Source organism: Coffea arabica, chromosome 6c, assembly GCF_036785885.1.
Source record: "Coffea arabica cultivar ET-39 chromosome 6c, Coffea Arabica ET-39 HiFi, whole genome shotgun sequence".
Lineage (NCBI taxonomy): Eukaryota > Viridiplantae > Streptophyta > Magnoliopsida > Gentianales > Rubiaceae > Coffea > Coffea arabica.
In genome coordinates, this window is record NC_092320.1 from 15,487,909 (window position 1) to 15,499,819 (window position 11,911).

General features: G+C 35.2%; 1 protein-coding gene across 3 annotated transcripts; it reads right to left on the minus strand.

Annotated features, from left to right (window-relative positions):
• Positions 1–52: 52 nt before the first annotated feature.
• Positions 53–7,995, minus strand: LOC113693665 (uncharacterized). 3 transcript variants are annotated; one of them, XM_027212258.2, is made up of 9 exons: positions 7,186–7,993; positions 6,567–6,707; positions 5,530–5,910; positions 4,218–4,322; positions 3,152–3,292; positions 2,450–2,653; positions 2,135–2,251; positions 1,884–1,995; positions 53–491 (listed from the first exon to the last, which is right to left on the minus strand). In XM_027212258.2, the coding sequence occupies exons 1-9, from the start codon at positions 7,726–7,728 to the stop codon at positions 448–450; spliced, it is 1,788 nt and encodes a 595-aa protein (XP_027068059.1). In that variant the 5' UTR covers positions 7,729–7,993; the 3' UTR covers positions 53–447. The 3 variants fall into 3 exon arrangements, with proteins under 3 accessions (XP_027068059.1, XP_027068060.1, XP_027068061.1); XM_027212259.2 differs by having other exon boundaries at positions 2,159–2,251; positions 7,186–7,992; XM_027212260.2 differs by lacking the exons at positions 53–491; positions 1,884–1,995; positions 2,135–2,251 and having other exon boundaries at positions 2,514–2,686; positions 7,186–7,995.
• Positions 7,996–11,911: the final 3,916 nt, after the last annotated feature.

Sequence of the window (11,911 nt, forward strand, 5' to 3'; positions counted from 1 at the left end):
CTGGTAAAGCAATCTTCCAGAAAAATGTCAGCTAGGGTTCAACTCAAAGCTATAGGAAAATGAGAGAGAGATGTTTAACTTTATTGCCATCATGTACATCAACAGCCAAAATGAGTGAAAGATTGACAAACAGAAGAAAATATCTACGGGTTAAAAATGGAAAATTCAGTATAGATTTCCAACAGGCGCTAGCATAACAAAATGCTACAAAATAAATTCACTTCCATAGAAAGAATTATGAGTTAAGAGTCTCCTCTTCTACAATCTACACAACAGCTCCAAAACATGTGTCAGATCTCCGTTGCAAGTCCAAACCATCACATTTCAAACTTTCTTTAGCACCCCAAAGCAAAAGGAAAGAGAATCGCTGGACTTGACAATGTCTGGGAAGATGAAAGTACAAACTAGGTTCCATCTTCAAGGGTCTATGCCATCTTTCCTCAACATTCAATCACCTTGTAAGCAGTAAAGTTGCCGAATATTTCCTGAGGCTGTCACATCATTACGATAAGGAATTAAAAGAGCATGCTAATGGTACTTTTCAATGCTAGTTAGGTACAAAATTGTCATAATGACAAGAACCTAGAATACTAAAGAGATAGACAAATTTATCTACTTGAATTTTCCTAAAAGGACCCGTGAAGGAAATTGCATACATGAAAACAGTATAATCATCAAAGGTGCAATCCAATGAAAGATGAATGCCTCAAACTACCAACCCTTACTACAAACTATACTTGGAGATACAGGCAGCTGGCATTTTTTATTTAGTCCATTGTGCAATGTGGATATAACACGTCAAGTGATCAGACCATGTAAAGAGGAAAAATTGTCCAAAAGAAAAACCTACTTTGAATTTGAATTTGGTTGGAAATTCTACATGACCCAGAGATTTAGCCTTGGCTCAACAATAAGATTGATCCGTCATATTTACCAATAAGATAAAAAGGATGTTCTCCCGCAACATGAGACATTACAATTGACAATTACAACTCTTCACAAAACTGCACTCGTTCAACCTTTATAACCCTTCAAGGACCTAAGCCTCCTAACAGTCTCAGCACTAAACACTGGGCTCGCAATTTGGAATGGCGATTTCTAATGAACTAGCACTTGGAAAGCCTTCAGTTTCTCAAAGTCAAGGAAATTCAAAATCTTTTAAGTTAAATGAGGCAGGGGGATCACAAATGGTTAGCCTACATTGTAAATGGTTAGCTTCGGTACTCTTCTTCTCAAAGCTAGCCTTCCTCCTCTCACCGCCCACTGCCAGTACTCCTACTTAGACAAAAAGCTTTTTAAATCTAGGAAAGGAAAAATTCAAATAATTGAAAAAGGGGTTCCCAACAAGAGGAAGGCAAGCCACTAAGTCAGGACCTAATGATCCTAGTTAAGGAACTTGTAACGAATAGTTACATCGACAATCTGAACAAGCAACAAGTGATCGATTTCTCCCCTGTTAATTAAATAGGAAATTAGTTGGCAGACAGGTATAGCACAATAGAACATGCATCAGTGACCATGCACCAGAAGATTGTTGTTAAAGTACTACTAATCCGTTTCTTCTCTTGTAAAAACATACTGCAAACGATTCAGACTACTCACAAAAAAGGAAAAAAAGCACAAAATACTGTTCTCTGACAAGAGAAAATAAGACAGAAAATCTAAGCTTTATAGTGCTTTGATAATTGTTGCCATACCCAATTCTTCTCCAACAATATGCACGGAATATTCAAAAGTGCACTGGTTGCTCAAACATGTTTCAAAGTTGAACATGAGTTCAGAACCTTATATAAAATCCAAAAATAAAATTCAAGACACGTCCATGGTCCCCAGGATGGGAAACACAAGTTAACTGATTGAAAAAAGACATAACAAAATTTTACCATATAGCCAATCCTTGAAGCATGCATGAAGTGTACTTGATAATTCCCGCTTCCGGCTCTCTTCAAGCTGAGTTTCTTTCAAAATGTGCTTAATCTCCCCCAAGTTTTTGTGCTGAAAATAAAAAATAAGCAGATGCTTCAGACAATCACAATTCCAATAACCACATTGAAGGTTATAGAGCCTTCATTGTTAAAAAAATTCACAAAAAACATGCCCCCTAGGGGACAAGAGGTGACAAGGAATTCTCAACAATCATCCTGGGTGCAGTACATACGTTTCTCTGCTGAGAAACCATGTAAGCATCTGGCAAAGGGAATGGATTGTCTTTTGTGGACCCAACTGCTTCACCTCCAAACCAATTTGGAATCTGATGAAAATGAAGATTCATGTATAAGTAAATGGCAGAAATAACATGAAATGAAGGTAACTTGAATCTATACGCAAAGGTCAAAATCTTAAAGATACCACGTTTCAGCACAATCGATTACAAAGCAATAGGTTAGTTTGATTAATGAAATTCAAATTACTAAAACAAATAAAGTATTAGTTTGATGAGAGGACACACCATAAAATTAGTGAATTGATCTGGGTCTAGGCAAATTGCAGACTCAGCTTGGACTTCAGAGACACCTGCTGGATGAGATAACGAATCATGTGGATCAACCACACCAAGCGCCAGTGGTTGATCCCATCTGTTGACGGTTGGCACAACACCGACTTGATTCATGTGCTCTTCTAGTTGTGAGTAATATGTATTATATGGAGCAACCTAATAAATTGCCAGGAAGAAGAAAAGAAGATCCTGAAAGCCAATCATTCAGACTAAACGAAAATACTCAAGAAAACTATATTCATGCTGAATTGATCCCAAGAGTGAATGCAAGTTTAATAACGAACAAACACGAAGCAAAACACAGAGAATTTCAAGTTGACACATAAACTGTGAGACTAGCATAGATCCTACTTCAAAAAGTTGAACAATCATCAAGATGAAACACACATACTGACTGTTTATTGTTTGAGAATGCTCTTGAGCAGTTAGCTAATATCAATCTGCATGAGAACAAAATGAACTCAACCACTTGCTTTGGCCTATCTAAGGATACTTCCCATGCTTATACATCTATATAACAATCTGGCGACTCTAGGACTGAAATATTGCTTTTGGCATCTGTTCCTCCTATAATAAATCCATCATTTCCACTCTAACACTATCTTTTAACACTGTTATTACAGGAACAATACAAAATTAGAGGAATGGCGTTACCTGCAGCTTATGGTTATCACCAACAATGAGGGGTTGTTGGTTGACCCCAAGGAAGAAGACACATTCACGACAATTAGCAATACAGATACGTTTTGCAGCTGCAATCACATGAACACGCTCACAATGTTCAACTCTTACAGCCTGGAAAAATTAAATTACATCATTAGGAAGACAACTCAAAGATCATTAGCAATTCCATTAACTTAAACTAATAGCAAGAGGGGAAGACCAAATGCAACAACAACAATTTAAGTCAAAAGACAACCCATATTCAAACTAGGATGGACATGACTCACAGTAAATATGCATAAATAGATAGTTATTAAAAATGAAAGACAGTAGAAAAGTTTTCACATTTACAAGACGACTGAACGTGTACACTACAGTTCAGTATTACCAAAAAAACCTTTATCTTCCTTTAATGCTGGAGCCTCTGCTGGCACCTATAGTCTATTCTAGCTACAAACTTCTAGAAAACATAAAATGGGGAAAAAAACTATAATGCATCTTCTGAAAGGAAGCACAGAATTGCAAGGTTCAACATGTTATGGTATGTTTCCTATTTGGGCTATTAAGATGCCTTTTGGCCCACTGGTCGCCAACAGCCCAATTCAGACATTTACCTAATGAAAGCATATCTGACAAACTTATAAATTAGGTCAATGTTGCTGCTATTGACTTAGAGAACTATTAATCTTTTGAAATATGCACAAGTACATTACTTGAAGCTTAATTTGCAGTTTGCATTTTCATTACGTAGTAAACAAAACCAAAGTTATAGCATTGAGTTAGTAAATTAAAGTACGACCACCCTCAAAGCAGGCCATAATATTTTACACATTTGACAGATTCAAATTATGTCACATGCAAGGATGGAAAGACAGACTCAAATCATTTAACTAACAGCTTCCCTTTTTTCAATTTTGTATCTTTTAAATTTATAGTTTATAATTAAGCACAAATATAGAGTAGTCCATGTAAAAAAGTATTATTTTTGAGGTGGAAGCAGCATCGAATACATTCAGAAAATGATGGTATAAGCCACATTAATTTTACAGTCAAGTACCTTGCCAACTGCTCCAAGAACAATAGTTGCATCAGAGCATCCATATACTGTTGCATATCTCAAAGGTGCTAAAATGTAGATAACTGACTCGTGACAATTTATTACCTACAAAAATAAACTGGTAAGGTACCATAAACACAATAAATTGGAACTTCATAGTGAAACAAATTGCACAAATCAACAAGAAAAAAGGTGAGGAAAAAAATGCCAAGTATTGCATTATCTGTATTTGATCTAAATTTTCAGAAATCATGGCACAACAGCTGAAAGAAATAAGCAGCTTATACTGCCAAAACAAAAATTAATAGTGTCTTGTTAAGGTTAATAAGCTCAAAGCTGCAATAGAATCAAGCACAGCCAAACCCAAAGTTCAGATAAAAAACTGCAATTATCAAGATAGAGATTAGAACGGTGGCTTCTTGTAGGCTCACAATAACAAAGGGCAACCTACAGTAAGTGTAAATTGTGCATACATGTGACTATGCCATCAAAGATAACCACTTGCAATGAATGGACTGTAAAAGGAGTATGTACTTCATCCAGATCTTACTGGTGAACTAATAAAAGCTAATAAACAACTACGCAGCTCAATATCTGCTAAATCTATAAGACTCCAGGCCTTAAAATGCAAGAATAAGCCAAAAATGATAAAATTGCAATACTAAGACCTAACACAGTCTTTCTTCTTGAAAACAAAGTTGTGCATGGCATCATACTGGAAAAACGACCATAGATATCCCAAGAAGTTCTTCTATTACTACCTTCATATCATGTTGAAGCCCTTCATTTTTTCTTCTTTTTTTTTTCTTTTCCAATTTGGAGGCTCAAACTATCGATTTTCTGTATTACTATTTCTAGTTGTTTAGTTTCACAGTGAGAAAAAATTAGAAAATCACAGAATTGTAGGAAACCACTGCATCATGAAAATTTTACCCAGTAGGAGTGAAAAAAAAAAAAACCAGTAGAAATAATGTTCCAACAAACTAAATTCACTTGGAAAGAAAAATTATTGTTTAAACTAATACAACAGTAATAATTCCTGCAATTATCTTATCTTCTTACCATCTTGCATCTCTGCTTCCACCTCTCCTTAACAACAGTTGCAGTTTGCATTTCAAATTCAATTTTTTTCCTTTCGCTTCTTTTTTATTTTAATTCTCTTTTTCTAGATCACCAAATTTTTCATCTTATTGAACAGACAACCATCTAGAAATCAAACCTCTGGCAGAGTACTTATTACTACTAACCACACATTCACATAAAGCACTCAATAGAATTTGGAAAATATTAATTTTCAGTCAACATAACTTGCCTTCAAAGAAGTTCCTTTTAAATCAGATGCATGCTTTACATAGGAAGATTTAGAAATCCCCTCAATAAAACTTGGGCCCCTAGCACTGGTTGAAGCTTTAGCTGAAGTTGAGCCAACATCGGTCATTGGGACATCTTGATCAGAAGCAACTGTGGGTCCATTTTCTTTTGCAGAAACCCTCTCAGAAATATGCTCCAAGGTGGAGGCAATATTCTGTAGAAGCCAATCAAGAACTTGGGCAGCAGGCACAGGAACAGCCGGCATGTCAGGATCTGAGTTGGCAAAAAAGGGAGCATTCTGGCTCAAAGGGGTTCTCTCTGATCCTTTTTCACCAAAATAAACCAGAAAACCAAGATGCTCAAGTTTTTCAATTGACAATACCTGGTAAAAAGGGTAGGCCAGCATTCAGCAACAAGTAACTTCATATTTTTCAAGATAAGTCCTCATTTAGCTTTATTTTTTCCACAAGTCCACAAATAACATTACAGCACAAATAGAGCAAACGAGGAAAGAAACAAAATAATGATCCACATACGTCCATAAATATCTGACAAATAAAGTGATTATCTTGTACATTTTGTTGGCTCTAATAACTAGAAATTTTGAATGACATTAAAGTAGATACACAACTAGAATATTGAATCACTTGAATAGAGATAGCACAAGCCGTTGGCATTTTATTGTCGTATCAGCATAATACACCCAATGCCTATCTTAAACTACTTTGCAAACCCAAACATGCGTATGCATAGGTAGAAAAAATCGGCAATAAGTTAATGCAGAATGCTTAACAATCATTAATTATGATAAAAGTTGGTAAGGACTGTCATCAGGATTCATTTTGCACTTACAACCTTACAAGTGGAGCATGCATTTGGAGATGAACCAATTTCTACCGCAAGGGCCATTCTTTTAACTTGTTCCTCTTGCTTTTACTATTCTTAAACTTAACAATAAGTAGTACAAACTACTGCAAGAAGAAACTACCAACTTTTCAATCAAAATCAGTAGCCAAGACAAGAAAGATATCTACGAACCAGAGAGTCTTCGCCTTCTCCTTCAGCTGTATCTGCCAGAAGTGCAAGAATGTTCCCCAAGTGCTTCTGCAAATATGATAGCTGATGCGCCTCCTCATCAGCTTGTGATGGCATAAACCGCCTACTGTTGCTACGTACGAGCTACAAAAAAAAATTCAAGAACCTTATCACAAGTACACACTTTAACAGCAAAAGGGATTGTCAGCTCACAGAGTAGTTAAAATCGAAACTTTCATCCTAACATACATCTTAAGGTACACGCGTAACAAATTATAGGAAGCATTTGCTCGTATGAGCTTATAACAGGAACAGCAATAGGACAAGGTTGAATGCTCATTCTATCAAGTCAAGTAACGAAAAAATTATAACACTTCAATGACTAATACACCAAGAAATCCAACACAACTTCCCACTCCAGACCCCAATGATCCCATTTCAAATTACTCCGATTTGCACTAAACTAAAGCCAACCCACTTAAAATTTCCAAAAACCCAACCCAAAGAAGAATTATACCAGCCAAGATTTACATTTCCACAATAATTCCGAATCCTTGCATTCCCTAAAAAAACTCAAGAACACAATTTACGAACTCTTAGCAGAAATTAATAGAATCCTAACCTGCAAGGGCGTGAGGGCAGAGAGAAACCCATCGAAAGCGGACGTAGAAGGCCATACATCCGCAACGGCAGCTGAGTCCCGGTGCCCTTTCGGCAGCAGTCTCTTATAACTCTGTACATACAAAAACACTACCAAATCAAACACACCGATCCCGACGTCGTCAATCTCCGAGGGCTTGGCATTGACGAGAGGGTCAGTATCATTGTGCAGAACAGAGGAGATGGTGTCGAGCACAAGCCGAGCATGGTCAGGCGAGATCTGGAGGGTCTCGGCAATCGCAGCCGAGTTGACCCGGTGAGTAGACTCGGAGGAGGAAGAAGAAGAAAGAGACAAGAGCTTGTCCTTGATTGAAGCTAATGATTGGGTCCCATCTGAGAATATAAGTTTTGGGATGGGTAAAAGGCCATGTTCAAATGGCTCCCTTCTGGGGTGGATGTAAATTTGGGGGCTTGATGCTATTGGTGTCGTCGGTGACGAAGTTGAAGCTGAAGGAGGCGGCGGTGATGGTTCAGTAGTGGAAGAACGCGGTGAAGAATCTGTCATGGTGGTTCATCCAAGGAGGACGAGGTGGCGGGGGGACGGGCGGATCTTTCCTTGGGATGGGAACTATTATTATGGAAAATTGTAGAAAGGGAAGAGGGAAAGGAAGTGGGAGGAGGGAAAGTGTAGCGGGGTAGGATTTGGTGGATTTCGGTCTTGGTGTTACCAGTGAGAGTGATTAGTGGGCGTTAGATGGTTGGGCAATGCAGGAAAACCAGGTACTTCCTTCAGTTCCTTGCCACCCCACTTCATAATGGTGGATAGCTTATGCAGTCAATTCAGAGTTTCATTCCTCACCATTAGTTCTTTTCAGATTCGATACATTACCATGAGCTCTAGAATCTACCACATGGCTATAATTTGACGGTCAATTAGAGTTATTTAAGTGAGAAAGGTTAAAATACTAATATGTTATTTGCTGTCATGTCTAGGGACAGCAATGAAGGAATCAAACCAGAATAGTAATGTCCTCAAGCCCGCGTTCCAAGTGAATTAATTGAAACTTTGATTAAGCCTTGTTTGGATTGTGATTTTTATAGAAAAATTTTACGTTTTCATGATCATATTTTTTTATTATTTTTTTATCTAACATATATCAAATTACTATAGTATAATTTTTTAATAAAAACTCCCAAAAATAACAGTCCAAACGGGTTTTAAAATAGTAATATGTTATTGGCTGTCATGTCTAGGAACAGCAATGACGGAATCAAACCACAATAGTAATGTACTCAAGCCCGTGTTCCAAGTGAATTAATTGAAACTTTGATTAAGCCTTGTTTGGATTGTGATTTTTATAGAAAAATTTTACGTTTTCATGATCATATTTTTCTATTATTTTTTTATCTGACATATATCAAATTACTATAGTACAATTTTTTAATAAAAATTCCCAAAAATAGCAGTCCAAACAGGTTTTAAAGGCTCAAGATAGGGGTGGGTAAAAAATCCGAAACCCGACCAACCCGATCCGATCCGATTCAAAAAATAGGATATTCGATCCGATTTGTCTTGGCGGGGCAGATGCGGGTCGGGTACCCGCAAAAACGGATACGGATACGGATCAGCAAAATAAAAATCCGTGGGTACCCGATCCGCAGGGTATATTATATAAATATTAAAAAAATAAGGGTTCATTATATAATTTTATAATTTTTAATCCTAAGTGTAAGTAAAGTGGTTCACAACTTCATATTTTAATCTCATATGATCCACCTCTCCTCATCTTGTCTAAAAAAAGTGAATATTCTTGGTGAAACCTGAACCAAATGAATAAAACAAAGAAAAATTTGTGAAACTCTATCATAAAAATTATTCATCCCTTTCATTCTTTTTCATTTTTATTCTACTTCCATCGATCTTTTCTACAAAATTTTGATCAATTCAATCAAAAATTTGTGTTTGGAGTTCCAATTTTCTGTTAGCTAGATAATTAAAACATTTGTGTCTTTCATTTATTTATTTATTTTATTGCAATTGTGCCTCTTAAATTTGTTTCCTTTATTTTAGTGCAAGAAATTTATTTTTCTTTTTCATCACCTTTAATGCAACAAAGTTTATTCCAAAAATGTAAGAAAGTTGGGGAAAATTTTTCAAGATTACTTTGGTTATACTTTCTTCAAAAATTATTAGCTCTGTTCAATTCTTTTCCGGACTTGATTCCACAATCGACTCATTTTGGATGCAATCTTGTACCATAATATCCTTAAGGAAGTTGGAAAAGTTGTCATATACTTATTATTCTTGTGTTTGTTATGTTGTAAAAGGATGAAATGTGTGAGAATGGTGATGTACTCAAAATTATCATAAAATTTCGTTTTATCCTTGTGTTTGTTATACTTGGAAAAGTTGGAAAAGTTGCCATATACTTATTATATTTGTGTTTGTTATGTTATAGAATGATGAAATGCATGAAAACGGTGATGTACTCAAAATTATTATAAAATTTCGTTTTATCTATTAGATATTATAATTCTAATATGTACTAAATTTATGAAATCGGTTTGATTATTGGATGAAATGTGTGAGAATGGTGATGCATGGATTTTGATTATAATATATCTACCAATGTTAATTGGAAAGCATACTTTTTTTTATTGGAAAACATGTTGATATTAAGTGAAAAATATTTTTTATTGAAATATAGTTTTTTTTTTTTAGGAACGGGTACCTTATGACCCGCCCTTTTTTTTTTTGTACCCGAATAGCAGGTACCGGAAAACATTAGGAGCGGATTAGGGTCGCAAAATGGCTGATCCGATATTTTAGGGTTATGTCAGCCATATCTTGTTAGGGGCAGATATCCGACCCGTGCCTACCCCTAGCTCAAGATCAACTCATGTTAAATATAAGGAGCTTGAGATCGAACTCATTCTTATTCGATAAGTAAATCAAGATCTAGCACGAGCCCAATCTCAAGACAAGTTACTCGAATTTGAATGCTAAACATGTAATTTATCTTATGAGTAACAACATATATATATATATATATATATATATATATATATATGCATATGTATATGTATATGTATAGACACACGTACGATCAGGAGGAAGAAACTTATGATATCATAATTGTTGGTGGTTATTTTGGCCAATTAATCTTCTAATATGCTAGTTTCAACAACCATCCTTCATTACATTTCTTCATAGCTACTTGGCCTACAGTAAGTATCTAGTTTACAACTTTAGGTATTAACACTATAGTTTTCAGCCTAGATGAGTTTAATTTCGACTAATCTATAGTTCGAGGTCGTGTAATTAATACGTGGGCGGATATCATTAATCGTGCTAATCTTGGTATGGAAGTTATGCATGAACATAATGCTCATAACTTTTCTTTAAGATTTAACTGATATAGATGCTCCATTTGTAAATGAATAAGACATTAGTCTCATTGTATAAGATATTATATAAGAGTTATTGAAAAATGAAGGAACAATAATTTCCTTCTCATTCTATTAACATAAGAGGGTCAAACTCTGATCAATCGAGTTCAGGTCGACCATTTTCGTTGCCACTCCTAATCATTAGAGTATTCCGCTAGCAGTTCGTTTATTTGCCATCCCTAGTCATATGTTGAGAGCCTGGAAAGTAGTAACTTGCATCCAAACTTTGAAGAGGAAATTAGGAGAAACTTCTCACATGACAAAGGTGCATAAACCATCGGTGGTATGTGTGATTTTAAGCCAAAAGTTACATCTACCTATCATATCATATAAGAAAGAAGTGAACTTTAGTACTTGTCTTCTTACGTGTCACGTGGCTTCTTAATAACTTAACAAGTGGCTTGTCAATATTTCTTGCACATTGCTATTCTTGCTATTGCACATTTTTTTTTTGGCCTTTCGTTCATGCAAAATCAAACAAGTGTGGCCTTATATTTATGAGTGTTCATCGATCGATAATAAAAAATTTGATAAAAAGGTTTTGATAATTTGGGAATTGATTTTTTAAATTCAATATCTGATTACCGTCTAAATCTTAGTTTGATAAATTGGATTGGAAAATCAGTAGTCAGTTAAAATATTTTAATTTGCTCTAAAAAAATTCTTATAACAAAATAATATCCCATATGTTTTTCAACAAAATTAATCGACTTACTCAGACAAATATGAAATGCAAAAAAAAAAAAGGGTTCATAACCCTAAGTTCTAACTCAGAATCTCAATTCTTAAACAATATTGAAATAAATAAGAATTTCAAACTTGATTGTTAAGCTAAACTCCAATGTATCAAATTCCATTAAAATTTTATCACCAAATATAGTTATAGTTAGTTTAGCTAATTACTAATTAATATTTAGTGATAGGATTAAGATTTACTCTTGTATTTAGTAATATACATAAGTGGACTTATATTCTACTTTTGTCTTCTATTGATTTTATGCGAAAGAAATGATTTCCACTTAATTGTTCTTGAAATTTTAAGTGGGCTAGTATCAATTACAAATTATAAAAGTAAATACAACGATGCTAGTAAGGATTATTATGACAAATACTATCTTTCTGTCATACGGTCCAGTTTTCTCAACATGACCCATGTGACCGGGCTGTCAATCAAAGTTTTGTGAACCAAGTTTTAGGCTTTAGCAAGTCCAAGACAGACAAAGAAGGTGGAATTTTCTGACTTTGGACTCGTGGTGAAATCCATACTCAACCTACGTTACAATTTGGACTTCTAAATG